We start from the raw sequence: 17,421 nt of genomic DNA, 5'->3' as shown, positions 1-17,421 counted from the left end.
CCTGATTGCCATCAGTTTTATTACACTCACCGTCACAATGAAGATTCTAATAGAAGGAAAATATATGAAAAAGCAAAGATTGTGATGTAGAGAAGAGGAAAACCTGTCCTCTTCACAGACTAGATAATCAGCTGGTAAATAATTGGATCACATTCAGCATCCTGGGTTCAAAAATCCGCTTTGGTGGTAACATAAGTGGGAAGGAAATCCAAAAAAGGGCATATATGTATGGTATAGCTGATTCACTTTGCTGTAGAGTAGGAACTAACACGACATTCTAAAGAAACTATACTTCAGTAAAAATTAACATTTTTAAAAAAAGGCAAAAATAAAAATCAGCTCTGGAGAAGTAAGCACCAGTAAGAAAATACATAGTTTTCCCCCAAATCTCGTTTTCTCAATCAATTCTACCTGCTCAGTCAGTTTTCGCTTAGGGTAACTAGGAGAATCAACTTAAAGTACATGGAATGCTTTGTAAACAAAAGTTCAAATTAACTTATTGTTTTTCATGATAAATAATATTCAGGTCTGGTTACCATGTTCTAAGCATCTGTTGGCCACTCCTTGTGCTGAGCACATTTCTGTATGCTTTCTCCTTCACAAATATCTCTGAAGCTAATGTTTTTGCAGAAGGCTGACACGGAGGCTCAGAGGAATTTGTCTAAGTTCTCTCAACCAGGAAGTGGTGACTTCTTTTTCCACCTACTATGACTATTGCAATTAAGGTGACAACATTTGAGTCTTAGCATCACTGTTACGATATTAATAGTTGCTGCTAATAAAGCACCTCTCAGCACTTCTCCACGTATTAGTATCAATTAATGCATGTATGCTAAGTTGCTTCAGTAGAGTCCGACTCTTTGCGACCCTATGAACTATAGTCCACCATGCTCCTCTCTGTCCATGGGATTCTCCAGACAAGAATACTGGAGTAGTTTGCCATGCCCTCCTCCAGGAGGGGATCTTCCAGACCCAGAGATTGAACCTGGGTCTCATGCATTGCAGGCTGATTCTTTACTTTCTGAGCCACCAGGGAGGGAAAGGGAAGTCGCTCAGTCGTGTCTGACTCTTCGTGACCCCATAGACTGCAGCCTACCAGGCTCCTCCATCCATGGGATTTTCCAGGCAAGAGTAATGGAGTGGGTTGCCATTGCCTTCTCCCTCAACTGCACTGCTGCTGCTGCTGCTGCTAAGTCACTTCAGCCGTGTCCGACTCTGTGTGATCCCATAGACGGCAGCCCACCAGGCTCCCCCATCCCTGGGATTCTCCAGATAAGAACACTGGAGTGGGTTGCCATGAAAGTGAAAAGTGAAAGTGAAGTTGCTCAGTCGTGTCCGACCCTCAGCGACCCCATGGATTGCAGCCTACCAGGCTCCTCCGTCCATGGGATTTTCCAGGCAGGAGTACTGGAGTGGGGTGCCATTGTTATTAACAGAGTTTATCTAAAAACAACTAAGCCCTTGGAAAGCTTAGTTAGGAATTAAGGGAACAGCACAGCTGGCTTTCTTTCCTTGCCTGCCCTCTGGTGGCCATAACGACAAAGAGCAGATGAACCCAGAGTTGGATGGAGGGGAAAGTGCATTAGCACCTGGGGAAATCTTTTGTGGAACCCAGACTCTCTGTCCTGTCTCCTGGGGCCCCACCCATATCCCTTGGGCTGCATCCAACTGACTTTCCCACCCAGCCTGAGCCAGCCACGCCTATCCACGCCACTGTGACTGTAAATGTTCTTCCTTCTACGTAGAAGACCATTTTCCCTCTTTCCCCACCTGGCAAAATTCTAGTCCTCCCTGGAGACCCAGCTCATACCATGCCATCTGAGAAGCTGACCCTGTCTCCCCCACACAGTAAGAGGGTCCCTCTCCAGGTTCATCCTGGGCATGTTGTCTGTACTTTATTGTGGCCCTGCAATCATACGGATATTTCCAGGTCTCTTCTCCACTAGGCTGCATTCCTTCGAGAACTGAGGCCAGATCTTGTTTTTAGTACTCCTCTCTAGACTTAGAAGATGCTTAATAATTGCTGGGTGTTTGAATAAGCAAACAAAAGATTGGTTGAATCCTGAATTGGGAGAATCAAATTAAACAATGAGTTCAGAAGTGCTTTGTAAACTCAAAGTACAGATGAAGGTATTATTTATATTGCTAATGATAAAGAATATACAGTGATGTCCCTGATGGTCCAGTGGTTAGAACTTTGTCTTCTAATACAAGGAGTGTGGGTTCAATCCCTGGTTGGGGAGCTAAGATTCCCATGAGCTAAGATTGCCTCATGGTCAAAAAACCAAAACGTAAAACAGAAACAATATTGTAACAAATTCAATAAAGACTTTAAAAGTGGTAGTGGTTTAGTCCCTAAGTCATGTCCTACGCTTGCAACCCCATGGACTATAGCCCGCCAGGCTCCTCTGTCCATGGTATTTTCCTGGAATGCATTGCCATTTCCTTCTCCAGGGATCTTCCCAACCCAGGGATCGAACCCGAGTCTTGCATTGCAGGCAGATTCTTTACCCACTGAGCCACAAGGGAAAGCCCGTGGTCCATATTTTTTAAAAAAAAAATCTTAAGAAAAAAGAATATTCAGATTCAGGGATATGTCTAAGAGGCCCTTGTAGAGCATGAAGTAGGTCAGGGCGTCTCCAGCCTTCTTCCATCCTTTGTTCCGGCACCTCTTCCCCGTATCTCCCCCAAGATAGTGGTGTCAGTGTCCTCTGGCCCCCCTCAGCACTACCAGATCCTTCTAGGCTCCTGGTTTGCCATCACCCACCACCCCACCCAAATACCTCGGTCCTCTGTCCATTTCAGGACAGCAGTGGGCAGTGATCCTGTGGCTGCCGCAGGTGGTACCCTGGAGTTGAAATGATATCCTCCAACAGAAAGTGAAACTCTAGACTCTGTACCTGATTCATCTTGCTCTTCAGCCCGCAGCCCCACTGATGAGTAATTTAGTCTGATGTGACTAAAGCCATCTCTTCGGGTTCCATTACCTTAATTACGTCTGAGGTTAAGGTTGGTCAGTTCTGGGTTCTCACTCCTCCTGCCCGTCTCTCCAAGTGACCCAGGTTCTCAGAGGTCAGAGTATCACTGTGGCTTTGGGGTGGGGGTGAAGATACTCTTGTCTGCTTCCTCTGCTGGCTTGTCCAGCTCCCTGGCCTCTAAGCCTCTTGCGCTGGTCCCCTGAAGGGGCAACTGGTCTACTAGACACAGGTCCTGCCATCACCTATGCTCTTGACATTCTGTAGCCTTGTCTCCCCGACCCAGACTCACTCCAGGCTGCTGTTCAGCCAGCGCTTCTGATGTCCCGCAGGCAGCCTGGGACTCCTGGGTGAATGTGACCAGGGGTATTGGGGGCCATGTCCAGCATTGGTCCAGACAGCTCCCACAACCATTTCTCTTCTACCCGTGAGGCTCCAGCCAAGCGCAGAGCTCCTCCAAGGGGCCTGCAGTGTTCCTGGGTTTCATCTCAAGAACAGGAGAAAGTCCTTTCCCATCTGGAATTCACCATAACTGATCTGTGTTTCTGGCACCCGAACTTACCAACCGAGATTCAACCCAGAGCTGGTGGAAACACAGACACTCGTGACCCCACCTCCCCACTCCCTCTCTAGTGAGTCCTTCCTGGCACTAGCAGGGTTTTCTAGTTTCCTTTCTGACCAGCAGGAACCACCCTCCTTCCTGTCAAATCCTTCTCTGTCTCTGATGTTTCACTTTTCCTTCTCTGGAGCAACACACCTCAGTTTCATGACCCCAGTGTTCACAGGGAAAAAAGAATCACAGGGAAAATAACACTCAGGAAGTGTTACCAAAACCATCGCTCTGCTGTAGCTGGGCAGTGTTGCAGCAACCCCCAGAAGACACAGCATCACATCCTGCATGAAATTATAGTCCCTGGAAACGACGAGGTGATGGTGGGGCATTCCAAACACAGAAAAAGAGTGGGAGCAACGTCTTTAGCTTTCTGACACTCAGACGGTCCTCAGAGGAAACCACCCCCTCTTCCATGAGAATGAGGGGCCCCCACGAAGCATGGTGTGTTGTGTGAACCCGCCAGTAAAGCAAAGAGATAGAGTCCGGGGGAAAATAAGGACAGGCTGGCTTCTCCTTGGGCTTCCCAGGTGGCTCAGTGGTAGAGAATCCACCTGCCAGGATGCAGGGAGCCGCAGGAGATGCAGGTTCAATCCCTGGGTCAGGAAGATCCCCTGGAGGAGGGCATGGCAACCCACTCCAGTATTCTTGCCTGGAGAATCACATGGACAGAGGAGCCTGGTGGGCTACCTACAGTCCACAGGGTCGCAAAGAGTTGGACCGGGTTGAAGCGACTTAGCACAGCACGCTTAGCTTCTCTTGCCCGGGGCTGTCAAATTTGGTTCTGCCTGGTGTGAATGCAACTCGGCCGCTTCCCACGCGTCTTCCCTGGAGTCCTGCACACCTTTGACTTTTAAGAAGCCAGGGTCTGAATGTTGGCAATTCCCCAAGTGGTCCAGGAACTGCCAAATGCCAGTCTCGATAGGTGGGTAGAATCGCCCTCGTTGTGTGTGGTCGGGAGCCCTGCCCGGGCCCTAACCACTTTCCGCACCCACCCCACCCCGCCCCGTGTCCTCTCCCCGCAGGACGGGACAGCACCGCTGTGGATCGCCTCGCAGATGGGCCACAGCGAGGTGGTTCGGGTGATGTTGCTGCGCGGGGCCGAGCGCGATGCCGCCCGCCACGTGAGTGCGGGGACCACCGCGCGGGAGGGGTGGAGAGGCCTCCCATCGTAGCGTTGACCCCCGAGCCCAGACGTGCGGAGAAGAAAGACGCCGCTTCATTTTGTCTCTAATTCACCAGGGTTTCCTCCCAACCTCCTGCTCTTTAGCAGAAAACCCAGGGAAAGGTTTGAATTCATTGAAACCTAGCAATTGCTGCTCTGTCTCTAAGGGGAAAATGTTAAATTCCTCGAGAATATCCCTCCAACCAGAGCTAGCCTCTGGATGACCCGCGGCGGATGGGGGAGGTAGGAGACTCGGACCTCGGCGGTCCTTGGGGATGTGTCCCCGTTGGCTGCGGATCCGCCTGGCGCTGCGCCTCCTGCTGGCCTCTGGGCCGCAGTGCAGCTGGCTCTCGAGGTCGGTGATTTGGGGTCCCCGCGGTGCCCAGGCTCCCCAGGCTGTAGAGAGCTGCACCACAGGGGTGATTTCCTTACTATAGAAGTCTGTGAGCAAGATCGTCCAAATACAGCAATTGATGTGTTCCAGCAGGAGAAAGGGGGAATTGGAAAATTTCTTTTCAGGCCAGAAAAGGACGACAGAAACTGAATATTAATTTTTGAACTTGTCTCTGTATTCTTTCCTGCAGATTTCAGTCTGCCCCTTTCCTGTTCTCCCCACAGCACCCATGTACCCAGGGCAGACTAGGGCAAGAGTGTGTACCTGGAAAAGCAAAAAGAAAAGCACGTTTAAATTTTCAAAACCATAGATACAGTTCAACAATCATAAAAAATTTAAAATTTCAAAACTTTTAAAAAGCAGTTCAACAATTAATTTCTAAGTTGTGAACTGCAGAGAATGCCTCTTTAGTCCATGTATGTTCTAAAAATATCCTCCTGAAATTCCCCAATATTCTAAGGGACTAGAAGACCTTGAATTCCCAAAGGGCAGGGTTCTAAGATAACAGAATAAGTCACATACTTTGTCTGGTATTCTTTCATGCAGAGTTAACTGTTTAGTATGCTCTAAAATGATTTTAGTTTAAAAGACGTGGCAGCCCTGTGCTTTAGTTTACATATTTTGCCTGTTTCTGACAAGCATGTTCCCAGTTCTCAACAAACATTTCATTCTTAGCCAACACACACATATGTTAATAATGAACTTTTCTTTTCCTTTCTCTGTAAAGGATGGTACAACAGCTTTATTGAAAGCAGCCAACAAAGGGTATAATGATGTTATAAAGGAGCTGCTGAAATTCTCACCCACCCTCGGTATTTTGAAGGTAAGACCTGCAGAGAAATTTTACCAAATTGTAAAAGAGAGGGGTTAGAAATTTGAGAAGTCCGCACTGGGGACTGCAGTAGAATCCAGGTACCATTTCCTTGGTTAGTTGTATTCTTGAGAGAACATACCTACAGTTTCTTAATTTTGGAGATTCCTGGGCACTGGTAGAAATGGAAAGGTAATAAAAAGGGTGAACCAGAGTCTATAGGTAACCTAGTTTTCTAGGGGGAAGAAAATCAGACAATAGTAATGAAATGCTAAATCAGAGTCAACCATATTAATATTAATATTAATATATCATTGGAAGATTGGTAAAGTCCTTCACAAATCATGACATGATTTGGGTCCCAGAAAACATGAAGGACAGGTACATTCTTTCTGTTCATTACCTGGATCAAAGAACCACAGTGTTAGCTTAGGTCAAATGAAGTAAGCTTCAAACATCTGGACACCTCAGAGACTGTGTCATCCTGGAGGGCTGGGTCTTCCAGAAAACAGCCCTCAAAATCCTTTATTAAGTTGTAATCATTTTGAGTTAAAATATTTCTAAACTGGAGGATCTACCAGAGATTGGTGGTCTTTTTCAATAAAGGGCCAGGTGGCAAATATGTTAGGCTTTGTGGCTGTACAGTCTATGTTGGAGCAGCTTCACTCAGCGGTCGCACAGAGCAAGCAACCATAGAAAATACAACAACAACAAAAAGTGTTGCTGCATCTTATCAGACTTCACTGGTAGATATTACATTTCCTTTTTTAAATTACTTATTTAGGGTTTTTATTTTTGGCTGCTCTGGGTCTTTGTTGCTGTGTGTGGTGTTTCTCTAGTTGTGGTCCACATGCTTCTCCTTGCAGCGGCTTCTCTTGTTGGGGAGCACGGGCTCTAGGCACCTGGGCTCCGTAGTCTGGGCTCCCGGGCTCTAGAGCACAGGCTCAGTAGTTGCGGTGCACAGGCTTAGTTGCTCTGCAGCAGGTGGAATCTTCCCAGACCAGGGATCGAACCCGTGTCCCCTGCATTGGCCGGCGGATTCTTAACCACTAGACCACCAGGGAAGTCCTGTATTTCTGAACTTCCATATTTTCACATGTCACAAAATGGTCTTCTTTTTAAATTTTTTTAAATTCTGAGCTAATCAGGATGTAGAAAAACAGGTGGGCGGGGTGGGGGGCGGCTGCGGCGGAAGCGGTGAAAGAGGCTAGATTTGGCCTGAGTGCTGTTGTTTGCTGATTCCTGGTATACACACTCCTGTTTTGTTAAGAGAGATGACACCAGAACCTGTTGTAAACTTGGGACAGTCGTTTAGCACTTTGGGGATTTATTGATGTATCTGAAGTACTTGCCCTTAGATGACCCCAGAGGCTTTTTGGATGCCTTGTATCTGACCTTTATATGTTCAGGCTCCAAGGCTGATGTCAGCTGATACAGAGCTCCTGTTTTCAGTCCTGGCCTCTCTCACCCCAATGAGTTAATTGACCTCCCTGAGCTTGGAAGTCAAAAAACTATACTTAGTAAAAAATGTTTGGAAAGTAAGAATAAACAGTCTGTGAAAGTGAATTCTCTGTGAATAAAAGAAACAAGCTTCAGAAATGGACTTTGCAATATCTAGTCTTGTTTCAGACAACTCATTCTTAGCTTTTACATTTTTATTCTTAGCCATGTTGCACATAGGCAACATTGATAGATTGGTTAAGATTTAAGTGAATGTCATGTTATCAGATTAGCATATCACCATGTGTGGTAAACATGGTAAAGCAGACATGGAAAACTGCTGCCTTGCTGAAATTTTTCTCTGGGTATGATATTTATTTCACTTGTCTACAAAATCAGAAGGTTTTATATGTAGATATACAGTAATAAAGTATAATAGTGTTTTATTAATATTACAAAATGTTTTTCCTTCCATCTTCAATATTAAAGTGGCTACACAAAAATTCACCAATTTTAGCAAGGTTTTTTTAATGCACACTGATACAACAGCTGTCAGAATGTAATCTAACAATTGCTGTGAATGAAGTTAAAGACAACTAAGTGCTACTAGAACCATCTTACAGAAAAAGGAACGTTTTGACCAGCCCAATATCTAGATATAGTGATTAATTTGAAAACTAAGCTTGCATATAGGTGCTGTTCACAGGCATATGTACCTTCTAGAACAGATATCTTATGATCATCCATTGTTCTTATATCAGGTTTGTTGTATTCTCCTCTTCCCTCCCAGAATCAGGCTACGTGCTATGCATAGCTGCTTCCTTATTTCAATAAATGTTTGCAGTGAATTTCATAAAATGTCAGCAGCCTATTCACTAGGTCCCCTCTGTACCCAGAGCTGCTTCAACTCGGGGCTGAGGGCAGGGAATGGTCCTCACCCCCACCTGCTCTTACTCTTAAGCCCTGTGGCTCCATAGTCATCGTCCTGCCCACCTGTGCATGCGGAGTGAGTGCAGCTGGGCTGACAAATTGGCCTGTAGGTGAGCAAGCTATACCTCCAGCCTTGCAGAAGTGTGTTCACCTAAAGCACAAAGACTCTTAAGGAAAAAAAAAAGTTTGACAGAGCGTTGTTGTTTTTCCCACAGCAAGTTCTAATGCATCAACAATGGACCAAGTGAACATGAAGTCATGGACGCACGGGCAGATCCCTTATTGTACTTGCAAAAGGATGTTGGCAGTATTTATACTGACCGTCCGCGGTGTCCCTGAGGACACTGTGTTAGATGCTGAAGTTAGTGACTTTGAAAAGGGAAGATAAGGACGAGAAAGGCTCTAGCATTACAGTATCCCCAGCCAGGCTGGTTCATGAGGCAAGCCAAGCTGAGCGATGATAGCTGTGAGCTCTCACCTGACGCACGCTGTCCTTTTCTCCTAGAATGGGACCTCGGCGCTCCACGCGGCGGTGCTCAGCGGGAATATTAAGACAGTTGCCCTGCTCCTGGAAGCAGGGGCAGACCCAGCCCTGAGAAACAAGGTACTGTCTTAGTCATCTTTTCCCTCCATTGGGCGCCTATGAAAAGAGTTAAGATCACATCTGCTGAAGCCAAGACAGCATCTCTCTGGCTCCAGTCACTAACTTCATCCTTGGGCATAGTGGTGGTTGGTTTAGTCACCAAGTCATGTCTGACTCTTGTGACCCCATGAACTGTATGTAGCCCGCCAGGCCCCTCTGTCTATGGGATTCTCCAGGCAAGAATATTGGAGTGGGTTGCCATTTCCTCCTCCAGAGGATCTTCCTGACCCAGGGATAGAACCCAGGTCTCCTGCACTGCAGGCTAATTCTTTACCAACTGAACTACCAGGGAATTCTCTTGGGCATAGTAAGAACGTAAAATGTTCTCATTATAGGTTATGAGTGAGCAGTATATTTGAACCCAGCATGCATGTATGCTAAGTCACTTCAGTCGTGTCCAACTCTGTGTGACCCCATGACTGTAGCCTGTCAGGCTCCTCTGTTCATGGAATTCTCCAGGCAAGAATACTAGAATGGGCTGCTATACCCTCCTCCAGGGGATCTTTCCAACCCAGGGATCAAACCCAGGTCTCCCTCACTGCAGGCAAATTCTTTACCATCTGAGCCACTGGGGAAGCCCTTTGAACCCAGAGGTTCAAAACCCCTATATCATCAGTGATTTTTAGGTAACAGTGGGACAGGAGGTAGGGGACAGTGGTGAGGGGGAGTAAGGTTGTAAGTGTTCTATCATCAGAGAAGTGTCCTGAAAATGTCAAAATTCTGGTAATTTAATAACCATCCTGTATGAGTTGGATACTCATATCTTGAGAATTGCCTGTGCTCTATTTGGTTACAGCAAGGCGAAAATGTTGCTTTTATATTGTTAACAGGACTTTTACCACAGCTGTAAAACCAACCCAGATTTTTTTTTTACTGAAGTATAGTTGAGCAAAATCAACCCATATTTTTATAGCCCCCAAATAATTTTAGTTTCCTATTAAGTCAAACTTGGAGGTGGGAGGATGCACAGTAACCACAGGGCGGGAAAAAAAAGGTTATCATTGTATTCCCTCCTACTCAACAGCTGCCTAAGCAGTCAGATATAGAGACTGGGGGTAGAAGGGTAGCCTGGGAAAGGTCTGGAGAAAACAACTGAACTACTGAGTTTTGAAGGAGGAAGTAGGATGGGTGCTTATTAACAGGGGAGGATATGAAAGCAGTTTTCACTCTATACTTGTATACTGCTTGAATTTAATAAGCATCTGTTGCTGTGTTGTGTGTTAGTTGCTCAGTCGTGTCTGACTCTTTGCGACCCTGTGGTCTGTAGCCCGCCAGGCTCCTCTGTCCATGGAATTCTCCAGGCAAGAATACTGGAGTGGATTGCCATTTCCTCCTCCAGGGGATCTTCCCATCTCAGGGATTGAACCCAGGTCTCCACATTGCAGACAGATTCTTTACCGTTTGAGCCACCAGGGAAGCCCATTACTGTGTTGGATTTTATTAACAATAAAACTGAAACCATGTAACATTCCCTGGTGTTTTTAAAAGAAACCATTTTGAAGTACAGTTAAACAATGTGCCAAGAGCCTCTTTTTTCTCATTCCACTTAGCAGATGGAATTACTATTTCCCCTGTTCCTATCATTGAAGTGCTTGAAAACAATGTTGCTGCTTATCTCTTCCTGAAATACATGGATTTGTTTTCCATTAGCGGACCTGATTGTATCATGAGCCCACAAAACCACAATCGCTCTCTTACTTTGCATCTTGGACATAGACGGTCCTAAGATGTCTTCATGGCTAAGCCATCCTGTATTGAGTTAAATCAAGGGGGAAGCTTTAGTATCTTTATATAGAAACTGAAAGATGCAATTCTTCCTGTGTCTCCTGGAATCTCGTCAATAATGGTTATGGGGAATTTCCAGTAACTGAAATGCTGGACTTTGGACCCTTCCTAAAGCCATAACCCAGACAGCCTGGAAAAGCCAGGCTCTTTAGAGGCAGCTTCAGGAGCAAGATTGTTGGGATTCCAGCAGCCACTCAGGACTCTTGAGGATGTATTCTTGACCTTCATTCATTCATCCAACAAACACTTAGTAGTGCCTGCTGGATATGCTAGTGGTAAAGACCCCGTCTGCCAATGCAGGAGACGTTAGAGAAGCGGGTTTGATCCCTAGGTCAGGAAGATCCGCTGGAGGAGGGCATGGTAACCCAGTCCAGTATTCTTGCCTGGAGAATCCCAGGACAGAGTTTGCTGGGCTGCAGTCCATGGGGTCGCAAAGAGTCCAACACGACTGAAGCGACTTAGCACGCACAGATAGCATGCACTGTGCTGTGAACCTTATCAATGGAGAGATATTGGTGAAAAAGATTGACGTAGTGTCTGACTTCATAGGGCTCACAGTTTACTGGGGAATAAGGATAATCAAACAATTGCAAGAAAAAAAGATTGCAATACAGAGTGACAAGGGCTGTCAGCAGGAAGTAAAGAATGCTACTGAAGCCTTCGCACGGAGAGTCCCTTCTCAGCTGGTACAGAAGCACCTGTTTGCTCTCTAGGCTCCAGGACTACTGCCCTGAGGAGGATGCCCAAGGAGAGGGTGACCACGGCCCCAGTAGCCTCCTCCCCCCAGACCGTGGCCTTTTGTATGGGTGCAGGGATCCTGTGTTCTTGGTACCCCAACTGGGGACTCAGCACACATCTTCTCCCAAGAGCAGTGGGGACAGTGATGTGATGCTGTGGGTCATGAATATGGACCTGTGGTCCTGTGCTGTCATGATAAGACTGATTTTAGGGGCAACCTGGGTGCTAGCCATCATAGCAGTTGGCACAACCTCAGCAACCTGAGGATTCAGTGGGGACCCACTGGGGGAGAGGAGGAATGAGACCGGGTTTTTAAGCCTATATGAATGACACACAGTGATGCTATGCTATGCTATGCTAAGTCACTTCAGTTGTGTCCGACTCTGTGTGACCCCAGAGATAGCAGCACACCAGGCTCCCCTGTCCCTGGGATTCTCCAGGCAAGAACACTGGAGTGGGTTGCCATTTCCTTCTCCAATGCATGAAAGTGAAAAGAGAAAGTGAAGTCGCTCAGTCGTGTCCGACTCCTAGCGACCCCATGGACTGCAGCCCACCAGGCTCCTCCATCCATGGGATTTTCCAGGCAAGTGTACTGGAGTGGGGTGCCATTGCCTTCTCCGGACACAGTAATGCGATTGGCCAAAACTTTGAGAGCATAAAGCTTATTTTAATGGTAAAGGATACAGACATTGATGCAGACAGATACATACGTTACTACTCAACAAGCTTCTAGACAGATGTACAGCTTCTTAGAGCTGTTCCTCTTCCTGACTGTGGAGGGCCCCCCTGGCTACCTGCCTGCCTGTCAATCAAGGGCCAACAATTGATGCCAAACAGTTAGTTCTTCTGCTACTGCTAAGTCATTTCAGTCGTATCCGACTCTGTATGACCCCATAGACAGCAACCTACCAGGCTCCTCCGTCCCTGGGATTCTCCAGGCAAGAACGCTGGAGTGGGTTGCCATTTCCTTCTCCAATGCATGAAAGTGAAAAGTGAACGTGAAGTTGCTCAGTCATGTCTGACTCCTCACGACCCCATGGACTGCAGCCTACCAGGCTTCTCCATCCATGGGAGTTTCCAGGCAAGAGTACTGGAGTGGGTGGCCACTGGGTTACTCAAAGACTGGATGGCACACAGGTCCATTCTGTGAGCATTTTTCTCAGGCCCAGGCATTAAGCCCATACAATGTCTGCTCCTGCAGGAACTAAGCTAATAGTAGAATTGACCCCACAGCGGGGCCTCTGGCCTAAGGCAGCATCGCACAGAGACCCCCCTCTGTCAGTCCGGCACCCACGTCAGCGGTCCTGTGGGTGGGCAGGAGCGCAGCTGCAGGACGAGGTGCACAGCAGGACCACTGTGGCAAATTCATCATTCCCAGCAGGTGGGGTCAGGGAGCAGGATCCACTCTAGAAAGTGGGGACTGCAGGAACTTCACCTGAGATCCAGGTTTCAGATGAAGCAGCTGGGGCTCCAGGTTTAACTTCAGGGGAAAAAACTACCTCTGAGTTCTCTCCCCAGTTTGAGTGCATTTCTGCACTTGAATTGCCCTCCCTGAATTCCCAAGAACATCCTTTTATTCATCTGTAGCAACTGTTCTCAAAGTGTGATCCATGGATAGTTGAGGTGTCCTCCAAACCCTTTCAAAGGTTCTAATAGGTCAAAACAATATTCTTGATAATACAGAGATGGACTTTCCTGGCGGTCCAATGTTAAGACTCCACGTTTCCACTTCAGGGGGCATGGGTTCTATCCCTGGTCAGGGAAGTTTCTAAAAATTAAAATAATAAAAATACAGAGGCACTATTTGCCCTTTTCCCTGTGCTGCCATTTGCTGGGCTTCCCAGGTGGCGCTAGTGATAAAAAAAAAAGAAAAAAACAAAAACCTGCCTGCCGATGCAGATTAGATGTAAGAGACACCAGTTCCATCTCTGGGTCAGGAAGATCCCCTGAAGGAGGGCATGGCAACCCACACCAGTATCCTTGCCTGGAGAATCCCATGAACAGAGGAGCCTAGAGGGCTACAGTCCATGGGGTCACACAGAGCTGGACATGACTGAAGTGATTCAGCACACACAGCCATTTGCTGTAATGGTGCAAAGACAGTGGTGGAAGAAACCATCGGCACCTTAGTACACATCAAAGCAGAGTCACCAACTGTGGCTGAAAATAATTTTACAAACCTCTGTAAGTTATTTTACATGTTGTAAGTTATTTTATAAAAATTCCAGTTTTATTGGTATCTTCTAAATGACTAGTACAGGATGTTACAAATCAAGCATAGGTTTAAAAAAAAAATCCACTTGCGGATAGATAGACCCATGGATTTTAATGCAACAGAGTAGAAAAATTCATTGATGTGGTTCCGGATTGCACACAGCAATTAATCTTTAAGAAACAGCCACTTGTCCTGTATTGTTGAAGCATCAAAGAAAAATATCTACTATGATCCCAAAAGGCTGTTAAAATGTTTCTCTCTTTTCCAACTACCTGTCTGTATGAAGCTAAATTTTTTCCATATACTTCAGCCAAAACAAAATATCACAGTAGATTGGATGCAGAAGCAGATATGAGAATCTAATTGTCTTCTTTTAAGCTACATAGTAACGAAATATGCAAAACTGTTAACAGTGCTACTCTTCCAACCTTTTTGTTTTTGAAAATTTAGTTCTTTTCCAAAATGTATTATTTATGTTAACCTTAATAGGCTTATTAGGAGAAGGCAATGGCAACCCACTCCAGTACTCTTGCCTGGAAAATCCCATGGATGGAGGAGCCTGGTAGGCTGCAGTCCATGGGGTCGCTAAGAGTCGGACACGACTGAGCGACTTCACTTTCACTTTTCACTTTCATGCCTTGGAGAAGGAAATGGCAGCCCTCTCCAGTGTTCTTGCCTGGAGGATCCCAGGGACGGCGGAGCCTGGTGGGCTGCCGTCTTTGGGGTCGCACAGAGTCGGACACGACTGAAGCGACTTAGCAGCAGCAGCAGTAATAGGCTTATTATTTTCAATGAATTAATAAATATACTTAATTTCTTTCAGTTTTCACTTTTAATAAGTTAAAAACAAAAGCTTTTTAGAGTCCTCAATAATTTTCAAAAGAGTGTACAAAAGTCCTGAGACTGAAAATTTGGGAACCATGTCATGACCTGTCCTGTCTATTTCTTGGACTAGAGACTTGCTCACAGAATAAATGCTTAAAGAATGCGTCTCAGCAGCACTGTGAAAAGAGAGGACATGGAGTGAGGCTGGATCAGGCGGGGCATGGGGGCCACCAAAGCTGCTCTTTCCCATGTGTCTTACATTCTGGCTATTTCCTGACTCTGCCTTCTCATCCAACAACGTATCTCCCACTGCAATTACTGAAGCCCACATGCCCAGTGCCCATGCTCTGCGACAAGATAAGCCACTGGAGTGAGAAGCCCCTCCGCCGCAACTAGAGAGTAGCCTGTGCTTGCTGCAAGGAGAGAAAGCCCCCGTGCAGCAACGAAGACCGAGTGCAGCCAAAAATAATACATAAATCTTAAAAAAATTTAAAAAATAAAATAAAATATGATATGAATGAACTTATTAAAAAACAGAAACAGGCTCACAGATATAGAAAAGAAACTTCTGGTTACCAAAGAGGGAAGTGGGGGAGGAATCAATGAGAAGTTTAGGATTAGCAGATATGAACTACTAAATATAAAGTAGATAAACAGTAAGATCCTACTGTATAGCACAGGGCACTATATTCAGTATCTTATAATAAACCATAATGGAAAAGAATACAAAAAAGAACACACACATATCTGTATATATACCCACACATGTCTGAATCACTCTACACCTGAAACTAACACAATGTAAGTCAACTCTACTCCAAAATTTTTTTTAAAAAGAAAGAAAAAGTGCTAACAATGAGGTAAGAAAGTAACTGGTGATATGTACATTTAAGTATATTAAAAAAAAAAACAACAACCTTTAAAACCTTGATACAAAAGACTAAGTCCAGTGGGATTTTTCATCAGTGGAGGAGCAGGTCTGGGTGAGGGGCCCCTCTTCAGAGTCCCTAAAACCACACCAACGGTGGTGGAGAATTCACTCATGCCTCTTTTATTTTCTTTCAGGCCAATGAACTTCCAGCAGAACTAACCAAAAATGAACATATACTGCGTCTCCTCCGAAGTAAAGAAGGACACAGGAAGAGCTAACTCAGTCCCATATTTGACTGAAAGATAAAAACCTTAATCATACTGTCCAAAAAGAAATTGCTTTTCAAATAGTGTTGGAAATTCCTGTAAGAACGAAAATGCCCAGAACACCCACCCGGGGTCCCTGACCAAGAACAGCTGTGTGGTTTGTGTCCCGAGTGGAGAGCAGAGCCGCTCAGGGACCCTTCCCAGGTAGTGGGCTTCTCGCTCTGGCCTCTAGCCCCACTCCAGGGGGCCTGGCACGTTCATTTGGGGATTCCACAGAAACTCGTTTGAAACTACATCAACTTGGGTCTTTCAGTTAAACTCTAAGATAGAGTTAAACCCTCTTAGAAACAGAAACAGGAAGCTTTGTTCCTTTAAAAAGACTGAAAGTCTGACCTTCAATGAATTGATGTTCTTTTACTTTTGTGTTAAATATACGTGAACTCAAAGATACGGTTCTATCATATTTTACATGTATGTGTATGTCATTCCAGTATAAAATGTTCTCATCCACCCAAGGGTCCTGGCCGTGGTTATTGTGAATCAATAATGGGTGAAGTTACATTATTAAAAAGCCACTTCTGACCTTCCACCTCGTGCTTTCCAAAGATGGACTATGGAATTATAAAAAAAGACAAATTGTTCATTTAGTCCTGATCTTATTCCTCATATGTAAAGGTCATTTTTACCTGGAGTCAATGTTGTTGGTATGGTAGGATACAAGTGGCAAATTTGGAAATTCAGAAAATCACAGGCCACAAGAAGTGTAGGCTTGTCTCTTTGAGCTGTCACTCTGGGTCTATTAATGGGAATCTATTTCCTGTGCCATAACTAAGTAGACTTGACATGCTGTGGAATCTTGAGTTTCCAACACCACGTTGCTTGATACAATGACTTTGGAGTCCTTGGCTATAATGTGATGTATGTAAGTATACTGTGTTGCTGTTACTATTGAAGGAGTATAAGTAATAAACGACTGTTACTAGTATTTAATAAGTGTTCATCTGTGCATGTTCTTGACCTGATTGATTCCAAGAAAGAAACCTAGGTTTTATTCCTTTGAGTGGGGGTCAGAATTTATATTCACTGCAGTTTTAATCAGTGGTGTCTAAACGCCTCAGTCAGTGCCTAATTGCACACACAAAAATTAAATCTTTCTGTAACTTACCATAATAAACACTTGCTGGCATTTCAGTTATTAAAACACATCTTTAGTTTTCTTGTTCATGTCTGCTCTGGTATCCAGCCAGTGTTCCATGTGAAAACACATTAAAATGGAGGGAAATGTTTTAAACCTGATATATATACATATATATTTAATCAACTTGCAGTAGTACTAAAAGCATTATCTTTAAGTCAGTAAATGATGAGTTAATAATTTTGACATTAGAAGAGATTCTCTTAAAGTTTATTATGATCAATAAAACTAAAACAGTCATCAAAAAATCAGCTTATTTTAATCCATATAACAACAAAGCCAGTAATAAGCAACCCACAGAGCCCCCAAAGATGCCTACAACCTAACCAGCCAAGCAATGAGCCTGCAATCTAATTTCGGGATAAAAAAATTAGAAAGCTTTGTCTGTATTGCTAAAACATCCAGATATAAACATCTTAATAGTTAAAAAGCAATGCCAGTTTCCTCATTGGCTTTCTTTTATTCAGCAAAGCTGTACAAATACATCTTCTTTCATGGGAATTTCATAAAGCAAAATGGCTGTCTGGGGAGGCCTTACAAATAGCTGTGAAAAGAAGA

At 45.0% G+C, this 17,421-nt stretch overlaps 1 protein-coding gene across 3 annotated transcripts in view; it reads left to right on the top strand.

Moving 5' to 3' along the window:
* The window catches only part of ANKRD29 (ankyrin repeat domain 29), a 49,095-nt gene extending 32,437 nt beyond the window's left edge, over positions 1-16,658 (top strand). For 2 of the 3 annotated variants that reach the window (XM_006079177.4, XM_025273192.3), the window contains 4 exons: positions 4,611-4,709; positions 5,872-5,967; positions 8,831-8,929; positions 15,597-16,658. In XM_006079177.4, the coding sequence (XP_006079239.1) occupies positions 4,611-4,709; positions 5,872-5,967; positions 8,831-8,929; positions 15,597-15,680 (378 nt within the window). In that variant the 3' untranslated portion in view covers positions 15,681-16,658. The remainder of the gene's footprint in view (positions 1-4,610; positions 4,710-5,871; positions 5,968-8,830; positions 8,930-15,596) is intronic. The other variant, XM_025273195.3, reaches the window with a different exon arrangement.
* Positions 16,659-17,421: the final 763 nt, after the last annotated feature.

This window comes from Bubalus bubalis, chromosome 22 (genome assembly GCF_019923935.1).
Source record: "Bubalus bubalis isolate 160015118507 breed Murrah chromosome 22, NDDB_SH_1, whole genome shotgun sequence".
In the NCBI taxonomy this organism is placed as follows: domain Eukaryota; kingdom Metazoa; phylum Chordata; class Mammalia; order Artiodactyla; family Bovidae; genus Bubalus; species Bubalus bubalis.
The sequence above is the reverse complement of the archived record's forward strand: the minus strand, read 5'-3'. Positions and strand labels throughout refer to the sequence as shown.